Source organism: Hyperolius riggenbachi, chromosome 4 (genome assembly GCF_040937935.1).
Source record: "Hyperolius riggenbachi isolate aHypRig1 chromosome 4, aHypRig1.pri, whole genome shotgun sequence".
Taxonomy (NCBI): Eukaryota; Metazoa; Chordata; class Amphibia; order Anura; family Hyperoliidae; genus Hyperolius; species Hyperolius riggenbachi.
The window spans coordinates 291,746,171-291,761,116 of record NC_090649.1 but is presented as its reverse complement, the minus strand read 5'-3'; the positions used below and the strand labels follow the sequence as shown (position 1 = coordinate 291,761,116).

At 44.4% G+C, this 14,946-nt stretch overlaps 2 protein-coding genes across 51 annotated transcripts in view; both read left to right on the top strand.

The window, feature by feature from the left end:
* Nucleotides 1-14,946, top strand: part of LOC137503854 (titin homolog) — a 1,065,379-nt gene that overhangs the window by 43,864 nt on the left and 1,006,569 nt on the right. The gene's annotated exons all lie outside the window — the stretch shown is intronic.
* On the top strand, nt 4,849-12,009 carry LOC137570750 (uncharacterized abhydrolase domain-containing protein DDB_G0269086-like). The gene is made up of 5 exons (XM_068279475.1): nt 4,849-5,120; nt 5,681-5,870; nt 6,021-6,242; nt 6,413-6,499; nt 11,010-12,009. The coding sequence occupies exons 1-5, from the start codon at nt 4,995-4,997 to the stop codon at nt 11,243-11,245; spliced, it is 861 nt and encodes a 286-aa protein (XP_068135576.1). The 5' UTR covers nt 4,849-4,994; the 3' UTR covers nt 11,246-12,009.

Below are 14,946 nucleotides of genomic sequence, written 5' to 3'. Positions count from 1 at the left end.
AAGTGTGTCCTCCAGTTGTCCACATCCCAGTGCAAACTCAGAGCAAGTCTAATTTTATGCAATGGATATTTCAAGAGCTATGCAAGCATAGTAACACAATGTGATTGCGATCCTGAGACTGCCTTGCTGTGGGTGATCGATCTTTTAGCATTTCATAGAAGTGTATTTTATTTTCTTTAACATAAACATATTAAGTGCATTTGAAATTTTAAGCCATCCACAGCAATGACAATATACCTTATTTTTCGGACTATAGTAGGGTTGCTCGGAATTGCAAATCCGTGTACCGCGGTAAATTCCGCATACCGCCGCTCCGGAATTCCGTTACCGGTTCATTCCGCGGTATTCCGGAGGGTTTCCACGGTATTCCGGCTATATTCCGGAATTTTCCGAGTGTATACTTCCGTATTTTTATTACGGACTTCCGTAAATTACGTTAGCGTTGTTCATTCCGTCTTTTTGCTCATTTACTCATTGTTTTTGGTATCTTCTTCCTTTTGAGATGATATGAATTGTGTTAGTGAATAAAGTTTTTGTGTATGGTTTAAATTTGTGATAACAGCGTGCTTTCGTCAGTTTCCGCCCATTTTTCCGGAATTCCGTTTTTTTTTCAATGATACACTGGGGGGCGGATCCCTGGAGGAATTCCGTGGTTTGCTCACTTCCAGGAACTTGTTGTGGAGTCTGGTGAGGCAGAGAGACCTGGAGGAGCAGATTGCACCTGCTATTGAGGTAAGTGAATAATATGTACATATATTTGTTTACATAGATGTTTATTATGTTTAATGATAAATGCAATTATTCCTTTTTTTTAGGTTAGAAAAACAAGTTACCATATTTGTGTGTTTGACACTGACCTGTCAGTCATTTGATTAGGAATAGGATAGCATCATGTTGCATTTGATGGAGATTTGTGGCATGCACTTTCTGTGCATGAAGTTACCTTCGTGGGCATGTAGCGCGGTTTTTATTCCAGACCACATGGTGGAGGAGGGCCAGTGTTAGGAGTTGGACCCAGGAATCTGAATTGGGTTGCAAGGGTTAGTGCTGCTGATGGGCATTATGGGGTTAATGTATGACTTGCATGACTTTGCACGTGTTCAATTTCATTTGTATGCTATTTTGTCGGGTATGCTGAAATGTTGGAACAAAGTGCAGACTGATTAGTCGCAGCTGTGCCCACAAAGTGCAGTCTGATTGGTCGCAGATGTGCCCACAAAGTAAAGTCCGATTGGTCGCAGATGTGTCCATAAAGTGCATTCTGATTGGTCGCAGCTGTGCCCACAAAGTGCAGTCAGATTGGTCGCAGCTGTGCCCACAAAGTGCAGTCAGATTGGTCGCAGATGTGTCCATAAAGTGCATTCTGATTGGTCGCAGATGTGTCCACAAAGTGCATTCTGATTGGTCGCAGATGTGGCCACAAAGTGCAGTCTTATTGTTCGCAGCTGTGTCCACAAAGTGCAGTCTGATTGGTCGCAGCTGTGCCCAGAAAGTGCAGTCTGATTGGTCGCAGATGTGCCCAGAAAGTGCAGTCTGATTGGTCGCAGATGTGTCCACAAAGTGCAGTTTGATTGGTTGCAGATGTGCCACAAAGTGCAGTCTGATTGGTCGCAGATGTGTGCACAAAGTGCAGTCTGGTCGCAGCTGTGCCCACAAAGTGCATTCTGATTGGTCGCAGATGTGGCCACAAAGTGCAGTCTTATTGTTCGCAGCTTTGCCCACTAAGTGCAGTCTGATTGGTCGCAGCTGTGCCCACAAAGTGCAGTCAGATTGGTCGCAGATGTGTCCACAAAGTGCATTCTGATTGGTCGCAGATGTGTCCACAAAGTGCATTCTGATTGGTCGCAGATGTGGCCACAAAGTGCAGTCTTATTGTTCGCAGCTGTGTCCACAAAGTGCAGTCTGATTGGTCGCAGCTGTGCCCAGAAAGTGCAGTCTGATTGGTCGCAGATGTGCCCAGAAAGTGCAGTCTGATTGGTCGCAGATGTGTCCACAAAGTGCAGTTTGATTGGTTGCAGATGTGCCACAAAGTGCAGTCTGATTGGTCACAGCTGTGCCCAGAAAGTGCAGTCTGATTGGTCGCAGCTGTGCCCAGAAAGTGCAGTCTGATTGGTTGCAGATGTGTCCACAAAGTGCAGTCAGATTGGTCGCAGCTGTGCCCTCAAAATGCAGTTTGATTGGTTGCAGATGTATCCACAAAGTGCAGTCTGATTGGTCGCAGCTGTGCCCACTAAGTGCTGTCTGATTGTTCGCAGATGTGGCCACAAATTGCAGTCTTATTGTTCGCAGAAGTGTCCACAAAGTGCAGTCTGATTGGTCGCAGATGTGCCCTCAAAGTGCAGTCTGATTGGTCGCAGATGTGCCCACAAAGTGCAGTCAGATTGGTCGCAGCTGTGCCCACAAAGTCTAGTCAGATTGGTCGCAGATGTGCCCTCAAAGTGCAGTCTGATTGGTCGCAGATGTGCCCACAAAGTGCAGTCAGATTGGTCGCAGCTGTGCCCTCAAAGTGCAGTCAGATTGGTCGCAGCTGTGTCCACAAAGTGCATTCTGATTGGTCGCAGATGTGGCCACAAAGTGCAGTCTTATTGTTCGCAGCTTTGCCCACTAAGTGCAGTCTGATTGGTCGCAGCTGTGTCCACAAAGTGCAGTCTTATTGTTCGCAGCTTTGCCCACTAAGTGCAGTCTGATTGGTCGCAGCTGTGCCCACAAAGTGCAGTCAGATTGGTCGCAGATGTGTCCACAAAGTGCAGTCTGATTGGTTGCAGCTTTGCCCACTAAGTGCAGTCTGATTGGTCGCAGATGTGCCCAGAAAGTGCAGTCTGATTGGTCGCAGATGTGCCCAGAAAGTGCAGTCTGATTGGTCGCAGATGTGTCCACAAAGTGCAGTTTGATTGGTTGCAGATGTGCCACAAAGTGCAGTCTGATTGGTCGCAGATGTGTCCACAAAGTGCAGTCTGATTGGTCGCAGCTTTGCCCACTAAGTGCAGTCTGATTGGTCGCAGCTGTGCCCACTAAGTGCAGTCTGATTGGTCGCAGATGTGGCCACAAATTGCAGTCTTATTGTTCGCAGCTGTGTCCACAAAGTGCAATCTGATTGGTCGCAGCTGTGCCCAGAAAGTGCAGTCTGATTGGTTGCAGATGTGCCCAGAAAGTGCAGTCTGATTGGTCGCAGATGTGTCCACAAAGTGCAGTTTGATTGGTTGCAGATGTGCCACAAAGTGCAGTCTGATTGGTCGCAGCTGTGCCCACTAAGTGCTGTCTGATTGGTCGCAGATGTGGCCACAAATTGCAGTCTTATTGTTCGCAGAAGTGTCCACAAAGTGCAGTCTGATTGGTCGCAGATGTGCCCTCAAAGTGCAGTCTGATTGGTCGCAGATGTGCCCACAAAGTGCAGTCAGATTGGTCGCAGCTGTGCCCACAAAGTCTAGTCAGATTGGTCGCAGATGTGCCCTCAAAGTGCAGTCTGATTGGTCGCAGATGTTCCCACAAAGTGCAGTCAGATTGGTCGCAGCTGTGCCCTAAAAGTGCAGTCAGATTGGTCGCAGCTGTGCTCTCAAAGTGCAGTTTGATTGGTTGCAGATGTATCCACAAAGTGCATTCTGATTGGTCGCAGATGTGTCCACAAAGTGCATTCTGATTGGTCGCAGATGTGGCCACAAAGTGCAGTCTTATTGTTCGCAGCTTTGCCCACTAAGTGCAGTCTGATTGGTCGCAGATGTGTCCACAAAGTGCAGTCTGATTGGTTGCAGCTTTGCCCACTAAGTGCAGTCTGATTGGTCGCAGCTGTGCCCACTAAGTGCAGTCTGATTGGTCGCAGATGTGGCCACAAATTGCAGTCTTATTGTTCGCAGAAGTGTCCACAAAGTGCAGTCAGATTGGTCGCAGCTGTGCCCTCAAAGTGCAGTTTGATTGGTTGCAGATGTGTCCACAAAGTGCAGTCTGATTGTTCGCAGCTGTGTCCACAAAGTGCAGTCTGATTGGTCACAGCTGTGCCCAGAAAGTGCAGTCTGATTGGTCGCAGATGTGCCCAGAAAGTGCATTCTGATTGGTCGCAGATGTGTCCACAAAGTGCAGTTTGATTGGTTGCAGATGTGCCACAAAGTGCAGTCTGATTGGTCGCAGATGTGTCCACAAAGTGCAGTCTGATTGGTCGCAGCTTTGCCCACTAAGTGCAGTCTGATTGGTCGCAGCTGTGCCCACTAAGTGCAGTCTGATTGGTCGCAGATGTGGCCACAAATTGCAGTCTTATTGTTCGCAGCTGTGTCCACAAAGTGCAATCTGATTGGTCGCAGCTGTGCCCAGAAAGTGCAGTCTGATTGGTTGCAGATGTGCCCAGAAAGTGCAGTCTGATTGGTCGCAGATGTGTCCACAAAGTGCAGTTTGATTGGTTGCAGATGTGCCACAAAGTGCAGTCTGATTGGTCGCAGCTGTGCCCACTAAGTGCAGTCTGATTGGTCACAGATGTGGCCACAAATTGCAGTCTTATTGTTCGCAGAAGTGTCCACAAAGTGCAGTCAGATTGGTCGCAGATGTGCCCTCAAAGTGCAGTCGGATTGGTAGCAGATGTGCCCTAGATTGTCCACGCTCCTCCTATGCAGCGTGGACAATCCAGAACGCCGCACGCTGCCAGCTCCAGATGACACCAACGCTCTCTCCGTGTTCCCAGAGGCGGAAGCAGCGCTGTCTTCCGCCAAAATGGTAATTTTCTTATTCATTACTGCTCCCTAGCAAGTACATCAGGAATTTCTAGCACTTCAGAAGTATATGAAAGTATTAGATATCCACTTCCGTATTACTATTAATCAGATGATTTGTAACTAGATAGCCATTTACACAATAGTCATTGTACAGAGTATAGAACGCTATGTCGCTGTGTTTGCCTCAAAACAGCAAACTCATTGCAATTATACATGTTTTGATCATAAATAATTTCTCGTATGTGAAAAAATATATTTGATATTTTGCAATGTTATTATTCATAGAGTTGTACGAACATGGCAGATGCTGCTGAAGCCGGTGGGAGTGGTGGTGGTGATGGTGATGGTGGGAGGAGCAGGACGTCAGCCTCTGCTGCCTCCGCTGCACGCCTGCGGAAGCGGGAAAAGAATTTGATTATTAAAGTAAGTTTATTTATTTTTTTCTTCACTGTATTAATCCATGACTTTCAATTTATTTTGCTTGACTGTGTAATGCATGCTGCATCTGTAGCTACTTTAATAGTACCATGAAGCTTTGCAATTGAAGGGCTTAATGTTCAGACTACACAACTGTACGCCCCATACACACACTCAAGTCAACACTCAACAGCGGTCTGTAAAGGCCGCCGGGCGGATTGCTCAGAACCTCAGAAAGAGCCTTATCAGTCAGCCGACAGCCTGTAGACACGTCGGACTGTCCACGGAAAATCTGACCAGCGGGAGGTGACTACAGACCCGTCGTTGCCTCCCGTGTAGCGTTTGTACTGGCCTTTAGGCTCTCATAACTTTGATTTCGATTAACTTACCGAAAATCTCCTTCTATTGTTCAAGGAGTTGATAAGACTGCTGATGATAAGTCAATTGAACATTAAATTGACTTTTCATCAGTCTTATCATATGTTAGTACAATAGCAAGCGATGTAGGTATTGTAAAGGTTACTTTTAGCGGATCATTAATTTTGTTGTTGTTTTTTTTTTTTCAGACAATGTTACGAGGGGCCTACGATAAGAGGAAGAGGGAGGAGAAGAGGGCTATTCTGGACCAGCTACAGCGGGACCTTGAGACCCGATACCACCGCACATGGTCGGTCAAGAAGATCCAGACCATGTGGAGCGACTTCAAGTCGAAGACACCATGTGCGGTGAGGAGAATTAAAGACCAGCTTCGGGAATGTAAGTAAATAATGTGTTTTTCATATATGTAGCGTGATGTGTACGTGTTTTCAACCTTGGAAATCCTTACGATTTTCATGTCTAACAAATTGTCTCTCCTATTGGGTATGTAACTCACAATTTTAAAAACAATCTCACATTCTTTTTTAGTGGATCGGTCTCAGGCACGCAGGCGGGCCCGTTCCGCCTCTGCTCCTCCCTCTTCCCGCAATATTGTGGACCCCACTCAGGAGGATCCTGCTGCTGCCTCCCCCCCTGCTGATGATGAGGCTGGACCCAGCACCAGCCAAAGGCCCCGTAGCAGCCGGCAGCGTGGGCGAAGGCGCTGCCGGCAGCGTGGGCGAAGGCGCTCCCGGAGCCGATCTGTGGCATGTAAGTATTTTTTTAACAAAGTTGCAACATTAATCAGATGACAGTGGTACGTCTCTTAGGAGATTAGTACATAATGTTTTTTTTGTACAGAATAGATTTTTTTTTTTTTTTTTACAGTCCCAAAAAAAAAAAAAAAAGGTGAATGATACCATGTCTTCTTTTTATCTTAGCCTCTATCTCTGTGCGATTGCGCAGACGCCGGCCACGGCAACTTTCCTCCGGCAGGCCAGAAAGTGGTGCCATTGAAACAGCTGAGTGTAAGTAAAATTTATTGTTGTAGAACAAAATACATTAATAAGTGTTTGATGCAGCTTATTGATTTGGAGCCATTGTGTAGTGTATGTATCGTATTGTACTCTAGGGTCTATTCAGGGGGAAGCCAAGTATACTAGTTGTAGATGTTTTGGATGTGGGCGGAAGAATGAGTGCTAGGAGGAAAACAATACAGACCGAAGTAAAAATAATTTTCTTCATCATAATTTTTTATTACATTTCAAATACAGAGTTCCATAGTAATGAAAACAGCTGACTGCATAATATTCATCATACATTCAAATACACTTGCAAACTATTCTATGAATAACACCCCTGGTCTGTCTTATTCCCATGAAGAACAGAGGGAGGTAATACATGAAGCACTCCTATGCGCTTAGTCCAGCCTGGGAGTTTTAACTTGACCCATACTAGGTAACCCCCAGGGCTCGGACATCAATGTACTGTATCAATTCAGTGGCCCGAAGGTTAGCCCTTGATACAGGGTTACAGGGATCCTGTTTCAGTGCTAGAGTGTCTACATAATGCTCGTCGCTGTAGTGAGTATAAAGTACAACACCTGTGGGAAGGACGGACGAGGTCTGACTAGTCTACCATAAGTAACACTACCTACTTAACTTATAGTGTATAGTATACCAGGAGCTATATTGGAAGTGAGATTCTAGTTAGTGTATTCCAACCAGGTACTAGGAAGGGTGAGGATCTTATGGTCCACTGAGGATCTTAGTCTAATTTTATATTCCATATTCAGGTTGCTGTTTACTAGGGAGATTAGTTGGGTAATAGATAGGTAGTCGGCCGATTTCCAATTGCTAGTTATCTGGGAGAGTGCCGACAGAATGATATGCATAACCTGGGGCTGCAAATTTAGTGGGATCTCCTCTAGCCCTACTAAGAGTAAAGCTAATTTAGCTGATAGACGTACGTAAGTAGGGAAGGAAAAAGCTATTAATTAAGGGCTGGTTCAGACGGACGTTTGCAGAGCGTTTACAGCCAGCGTTCAGGGCTTGGTGCTAAACGCTCCCATTCAAGTGAATGGGAGCGTTTGTACCAAGCTTTCAAGCACGTTTACACAAACGCGGCGTTTGGGTCCCGATTTTCCCTGGCGTTCAAGGAGCCCCTGGAAGCTACATGTAGCTTCCAGGGGAGGTTAACCGCGACGGCTAATGTCCCCCTAGGGGAAGAAAAAACGCGACCGCATCCAAACGCACACGAACGCTGCTGAACGCGACGCCAACGAACGCAACGCCTCCAAACGTCCATCTGAACCAGCCCTAAGAGTTCCACATGGTCCCAAAACTGAGCAATATTAGGGCACTCCCATAGCATGTGGAGTAGAGTCCCCACTGAGTTCTTACAATGCCAGCAGTTGGGGGAGTTATCCTCTGAGAACGAGGCCATTCTTCTGGGGGTCAGATACCACCTGAAAATAACTTTACGTGAAAGTTCACAGTGGGAGTTGTTCTTTGAGAGTTTTAGGCTTTTAGAAGTGGTCCTGAGCACATGCTGGTCAGTTATGTTAGATTGTAGGTCATTGGACCAGGCTAAAGCATATCTTTTCAGTGAGGCATCACTCACTTCTAGTATCCACGTATACCAAGTGGAGATACCTCCGGCCAAAATGTGTGTGTGGGGGGGGGGCCTTTATTGTTAATGGCTGTTAGGATTAGGATATGACTATTGAGCTGGGGTATATTAATTTTCTTATATTTGATCAGGCTATATATCCTATGGTAGGTAAAGAGTTGGTTGAATGGTAATTGGAATTCTTTATGTAATTCCTCAAATGTTTTAAGCTGAGAGCCTTGTGACAGTTGGTTTAGTGAGGTGATTTTAACTTTATCCCATGCGTATAGGTTCAAATGGGGGCTGAGGATTTTAAGGGCATTTAAAGAGATGGTAGGACTATGAGTCAGGGACGACTTAGGCGGGAATTTGATAAAGTGTTCCCATGCCAGCAAGAGAGCCTGGATAGTTGTGTATTGGGAAGATGGTCTCTTTGCTCCCAGGAGCATAGCTTCTGACAGAAGTAAAAACTTAAAGGACCACTATCTTGAACAAAGTTGGCAGTTAAAATGGGACAGATGACAGGTTTTGGGCCAGTCCATGTTTTTAAGGGGGATTCTCAGGGATTTCTTTGTTTGCAACAGCATTTCCTGAACATTTGCAAAATGTCACTGACATAATACAGTGGACTGTTCAAGTGATTAGTGAGGCCGGCTGGTTTCTTGCTAATTTTTCAGTTAATCAGATGTTCAGGAAATGCAGTTGAAAACAAAGCAAACCCTTGAAATACCCTATGAGGAGATGGATTGTCCCAAAATCTGTCGGTTATGTCAGATTTTCAATGCCTACTGTTTTTTGCGCTCGTGGTCCTTTAAGGCATACAGTAAAAAATGGCGCGGAGGAAATAATGGCGCACCGTTCTGCCGATTATAAAACGCTATTTACCGTTTTAATGTAAATACATTAAAACGGTAAATAGCGTTTTATAAAACAGCAGAATGGTGCGCCATTGAAAAATGCAGGGAACTAGCAGAGGGGGTCGGGCTGGCAGCGGGGGTCGGGCTGGAGAGGCAGCGGGCAGTGGGCTGGCAGCGGTGTCAGGGTGGAGAGGCAGCGGGCTGGCAGCGGGGGTCGGGCTGAAGAGGCAGCGGGGTGGAGGGAGGATTACGCAGCATGTGTATATTGTGTATACATTACCTTGTCCCGGCCGGCGATCGCTCCTTCACTTCATAGCTTGCACGAGTTCTGCATCCAGCCAATCACCATGCGGCTTCAGTTTCCGCATGGTGATTGGCTGGATGCAGAACTCGTGCAAGCTATGAAGTGAATGAACGATCGCCGGCCGGGACAAGGTAATGTATACACAATATACACATGCTGCGTAATCCTCCCTCCACCCCGCTGCCTCTTCAGCCCGACCCCCGCTGCCAGCCCGCTGCCTCTCCACCCTGACACCGCTGCCAGCCCACTGCCCGCTGCCTCTCCAGCCCGACCCCTACTGCCCGCTGCCTCTCCAGCCCGACCCCGCTGCCAGCCCGCTGCCTCTCCAGCACGATCCCTGCTAAAAAAATTGAACATATAAAACGTTAAATATCGTTGTAATGCAGCGCCATTCTGACACTATTGGCGCTGTGCGCCATTTTTGCCTGTCCCCCCTTTAAGAACTACATCCCGATGTTGAAGGGATTGGAATCGTTGCAAAGCAAGAGCACTAACACACCAACCACCACTACATCACCCTGCCTCCAAATTAGAACACTTCTTCCGGCCAGTGATTATGTCCATAGTAAAACTAGTGTATCATCTGTAAATATAATGTAAGGACATGCTTTAATTTCACAACTTCAAAGGAAGCTTCATTCAAATTTGGCCATAAATAAATGTACATAATGGGGCAACATATCACTTGAAGAAATGTTGACAAGCTGCAGTACTATGCATGTGTGGAATGGTAGTATAAAGGTATTTCACATCCATTGTAGCCACAACAAGTTCTAATACATTTTTGATTTTTTTGGGTGGATTGCAAGGCACTACTTTTGGCAGTCATATTTCATTACTCTTTCTTTACTTTAGGTAAAACCAGGAGTTTTGTTTTTGAATCTGGATGATACCATTCATTGTCAAACTTAGACATGAGTAAACAGTGAGCTTTCGGATTTTAAAATGCCTTCGGCGGACTGGTTCCTGACTAAAAATGAAAACCACACTTTATGTACACTGACATACAGAGTTGAATAATTTTTCGGCAAACATTAATGTATTTTTACATGTCTTAACTGTTACTCAGAACACTTTTCCTGGCCTCTGGGCTAAATTGATAAGTTAAACAGTTCCCTTCATGTAACGTAAAGTACACTCTGGTGATGATGATGATGGGTAACTATTGGAAATTCCAAGTTGAAATACTAACTGGGCTAGTAGTCACATGCAACATTAATTTTAAACTAAAGAGCATTCTGGCATTTCAAACCAGCATATGCAAGTAAAAAATAATGCATAGTGACAGTAAACAGTAAACACCATCAAACACAAGCATATAACAGAAAAATTGAATTGAAAAATTAAAAATAAAATAAAAAGAATATTGTAATATTGAAAAGCCATTGTACCAGCAAGAGAAGTTGTAAACAAGAGTACTGGTTTTAACCATGTTGTACAGATATGATCCAATGTATGTACTTTGTCTCTTTTTTAAATCTCATTTCTGACTTTAAGCCACCCATTAATACAGTGAATGTCAATGTTTGTAAGCCGTGTTTTCAGTGTTGGTCAGGGAAAAGTACAAGGAAGCCTTTTTATAATTAGAAAAATCTCATGTTATTTTTCTCAAAATCAGCCAATAAATGCTATCATCCTGTTTCAAAACTCCTTGTTTTTATGGCTAATACGGTACCACACTGTACTGGTTTGACTTTTATTAAACGTTATTGTACAATGTCCATGTATAGTGTAATTTTGTAATTTTGTACATCTTGTTTTTTACAGCTTCTGAACTAACCGCCCGTGTTGCTGCCCTTGAACAACAAGCACAGCAGCAGCGGGTGGAATATGAAGCGCGCCTCCAGCAGCTACAAGCTGCTTTTCAGCAGCAGATAGAGCAACTGCAACAACAGCTGGAGGCACAGATTGAGGACCAACGGCAGAGGATTCTGGCCTGCAGGGAGGAGGGAGAACGGCTCCATGAGTATTTTGCCCAGGTTGCCGGTAAAAGGAGGATGTAAGGCGGGTCCTCCTGGAGTCCTCCGGAGTCAGATTAGATGGACAGCGTGTGTGAACAGCATTTTTCAGATCTTGCCACTGATTCTACATTGGATTTAGATCTGGACTTTGGATGGGCCTTTCTAATACATAGTTATGTTTTGTTTGAAACCATTCCATTGTTGCCCTGCCTTTATGTTTAGGGTCATTGTCCTGCTGAAAGGTGAACCTCCGCCCCAGTCTCAAGTCTTTTGCAGAGTCCAAGAGGTTTTCTTCCAAGTTTGCCCTGTATTTGGCACCATCCATCTTCCCATCAACTCTGACCAGCTTCTCTGTCCCTGCTGAAGAGAAGCACCCCCAGAGCATGATGCTGCCACCACCATATTTGACAGTGGGGATGGTGTGGTCAGAGTGATGTGCAGTGTTAGTTTTCTGCCACACATAGCGTTTTGCATTTTGGACCAAAAGTTCCATTTTGATCTCCTCTGACCAGAGCACCTTGTTCCACATGTTTACCGTGTCCCCCAACATGGCTTGTGTCAAACTGCAAACTGGACTTCTTATGCTTTTCTGTTAACAATGGCTTTCTTCTTGCCACTCTACCATAAAGGCCAACTTTGTGCAGTGCATGACTAATAGTTGTCCTATGGACAGTCTCCCACCTGAGCTGTAGATCTCTGCAGCTCGTCCAGAGTCACCATGGGCCTCTTGACTGCATTTCTGATCAGCGCTCTCCTTGTTTGGCCTGTGAGTTTAGGTGGACGGCCTTGTCTTAGTAGGTTTACAGTTGTGCCATACTCCTTCCATTTCTGAATGATCGCTTGAACAGTGCTCTGTGGGATGTTCAAGGCTTTGGAAATGTTTTTGTAGCCTAAACCAGCTTTACGTTTTTCTATAACTTGATCCCTGACCTGTCTTGTGTGTTCTTTTTACTTCACAGTGCTGTTGATCCAAATATTCTCTTAAGACAACCTCTGAGGCCCTCACAGAGCAGCTGTATTTGTACTGAGATTACATTACAGACAGGTGCACTCTAATCTCTTACCCACCCTGTTTTAAAAGAGCAGGCAAATGGTTGATTTGATGTTGGCAGCCAACCTTTTGTTGAGGTGACAGGGGGCCAGATTTATCAAGAGCGTTTTAAACAAAATATTAGTATTATTTTTAAAAATCCTTGCAGAACTGTCTCAGACAGCCGAAAAAAATCACTAGATAATGAAGATTCCTTCTTAAACTGTAAGGAATAGAAGGAGATAGGAAGGTCTCTCAGGCAGTGCAATGTGTGCGGAAAATTGCTGTGGCTAAGGCTACCAACACACCTGCTGTCAGCAAACTCTGACTGAGAGGGGAGGAGCCCTTCACAAATCACATCTAGCCTACACTATCTGTAGAACTGCTAATGAGCACTTTTCTGCAACATTAAAGGAATGGATTTGCACATTTCTTAAATGTTCAGTTTATTGATTTTTATTATTTAAATGAATCACATATCAGTTACTTCATATGGAGAGCATATCTTTCTCCATAGACCTTGTGTTAAAAAAAATAGTTGCTATCACTTATTTTTGCTTTGGCAGCGAGCTGAGCTGGCTCATTAGCATACGGTACGACGACGGGCTTCAGCCTGCTTATAGCAGACACTCCAGCTGATTTATTATAACGCTGACTCATACACTACAGACAGCTGCTGTTCTGAGTTCTCTGTAACCAGTTAATTGAATAGATAAAGCAGTCGGCTAATTATGTACTTATGAAAAAGCATGTTTGTTTATTTACTTATCTAGTTACAGAGAACCGCAGCTCTCTGTAGTGAGTGAGTTAGCGTTATCAGCTTGAGTGTCTGCTATCAGAGAAGTCCGTCCGGCGCATGACACAGCCCAGCTCTCTGTGGTGTATGAGACAGCCTTATAAATCAGCTGGAGTGTCTGCTAGCCTATAAGCAGGCTGAAGCCTGTCGTCGCATACTATGCTAATGAGCCATCGGCCAAAGCAAAACTAAGTGATAGCATCTACTTTTTTTTAACACAAGGGCGTCAATTCACCAGAGAGGATTTACTAAGAGAAAAAAGGTAGGTAGATTATCTCATGAGGTATTTTAACACTCTGGAGTCAATTCACCAGTGTGAGAGGACAGAGAGAAAAGTGTTCGATAGCAGGGGATAATGGAGAGATATGCATGAGGAAAGTGTGAGAAAGCAGAGATTTAGGTAATAATCGGTATTAATGATTTACATGGGTTACTTCTCCGCTCTGTAAGCATGAAAGTGAAGCATTGTGGGTAGGAGGCAGAGTTTAACCACTACATGACCAGAGTATTCCCGCCTTATACTGCCGGATCACATCATTAATCATATCATTCACGAGTGATTCTGAACGTCTTAACCACCTCTGTCTCAGTAAAATTATCACGAACTGTTCTCACACGAAAAATACGAGGGGCGATTAAACAGACCCTCCTCCTGCGCCTTCGTATCCTCATAATAGAAGCAAGCTCTAAGGCCTAGTGCACACCAGAGCGGTTCGGCTGCGTTTTTTGCGATCCGCTTGCGGCTGCGGATACGCGTGGGAGGCGTTTTGCATAAACGCATACTCCCGGGCTGCTGCAGATTTAGGATTGCGGAGGCGTTTCTGACTCAATGTTAAGTATAGGAAAAACGCAAACCGCTCTGAAAACCTGCACTTCACAGCGGTTTGTCAGGCGGTTTTTGTTACAGTAGCTGTTCAGTAACAGCTTTACTGTAACAATACAGAAAATCTACTACACCAAAAACGCTTCACAGAACTGCAAAATGCTAGCTGAAACGCTACAGAAAAACAAGAAAAAGCGTTTCAAAATCTGCTAGCATTTTGCGAATATACTAGCGGTTTTTGGTGTGCATCATGCCTAACAGAGTAAGCTCAAAAGGCTCCATCTTCCACAGCAGCAGCTGCTGTGTGAAAACCACGATATCTCCAGGTTAATTCAGGGGGTTAAGAGATGTAAAAATTACGAATGACCACACACCGTTTCTTCCCTGGTGAAATGTGATTTGGGGAAAAACTAACTACTAACTATCACTTATTTATCTCATACTTATCTCACATTTATCTCTTGCATTTCTCTCGATCGATAATTTCCCCTATACTTCTGGATAATTGCTACTTGGAGATATCACAGGAGGTTAATTACCTCCCAAGAGATATTTAGGTTGTTAACCTCTGGTGAATTGACGCCAAGGTCGATGGAGAAAGATAAGCTCTCCATATAAAATAACAGATATGTGATTAATGTAAATAGTAATTATCAATAAACTGCCCCTTCAAATAGAGACACTGAAGCGAAAAAAAATTATGCTATTATGATTTGTATGTGTAGTACAGCTAAGAAATAAAACGTTAAGATCAGATACATCAGTCTAATTGTTTCCAGTACAAGAAGTGTTAATAAACTCCAGTTGTTATCTCTATGCAAAGAAGCCATTAATCTCTACGGCTTTCAGAGTCGTGGAATGGGCTGTTTTATGACTTTTATTATCTGAAATGTTATTGAACTATTTAATATTTCTCTGCCAGAGGCGAGGTCAGTAGTTCACAGACTGCTCGGAAAGAAGAATTCTGAATGCTGAGTGATGTGTAATCTGAACATAGTGTATAATGATCCAATGTTATAAATACAACTATATACCTAAAAAAAAGGGAATATTTTCTTTTCTGCAAATCTTCTAGTAATTATTCATAGTACACT

Excerpts from the sequence above, each read along its gene's own strand:
- LOC137570750 (XM_068279475.1), top strand. The coding sequence starts at position 4,995 with ATGGCAGATGCTGCTGAAGCCGGTGGGAGTGGTGGTGGTGATGGTGAT. Across the intron at positions 6,243-6,412 it reads CCGGAGCCGATCTGTGGCAT|CCTCTATCTCTGTGCGATTG; the intron begins GTAAGTATTTTT and ends TTTTTATCTTAG. Across the intron at positions 6,500-11,009 it reads TGCCATTGAAACAGCTGAGT|CTTCTGAACTAACCGCCCGT; the intron begins GTAAGTAAAATT and ends TGTTTTTTACAG.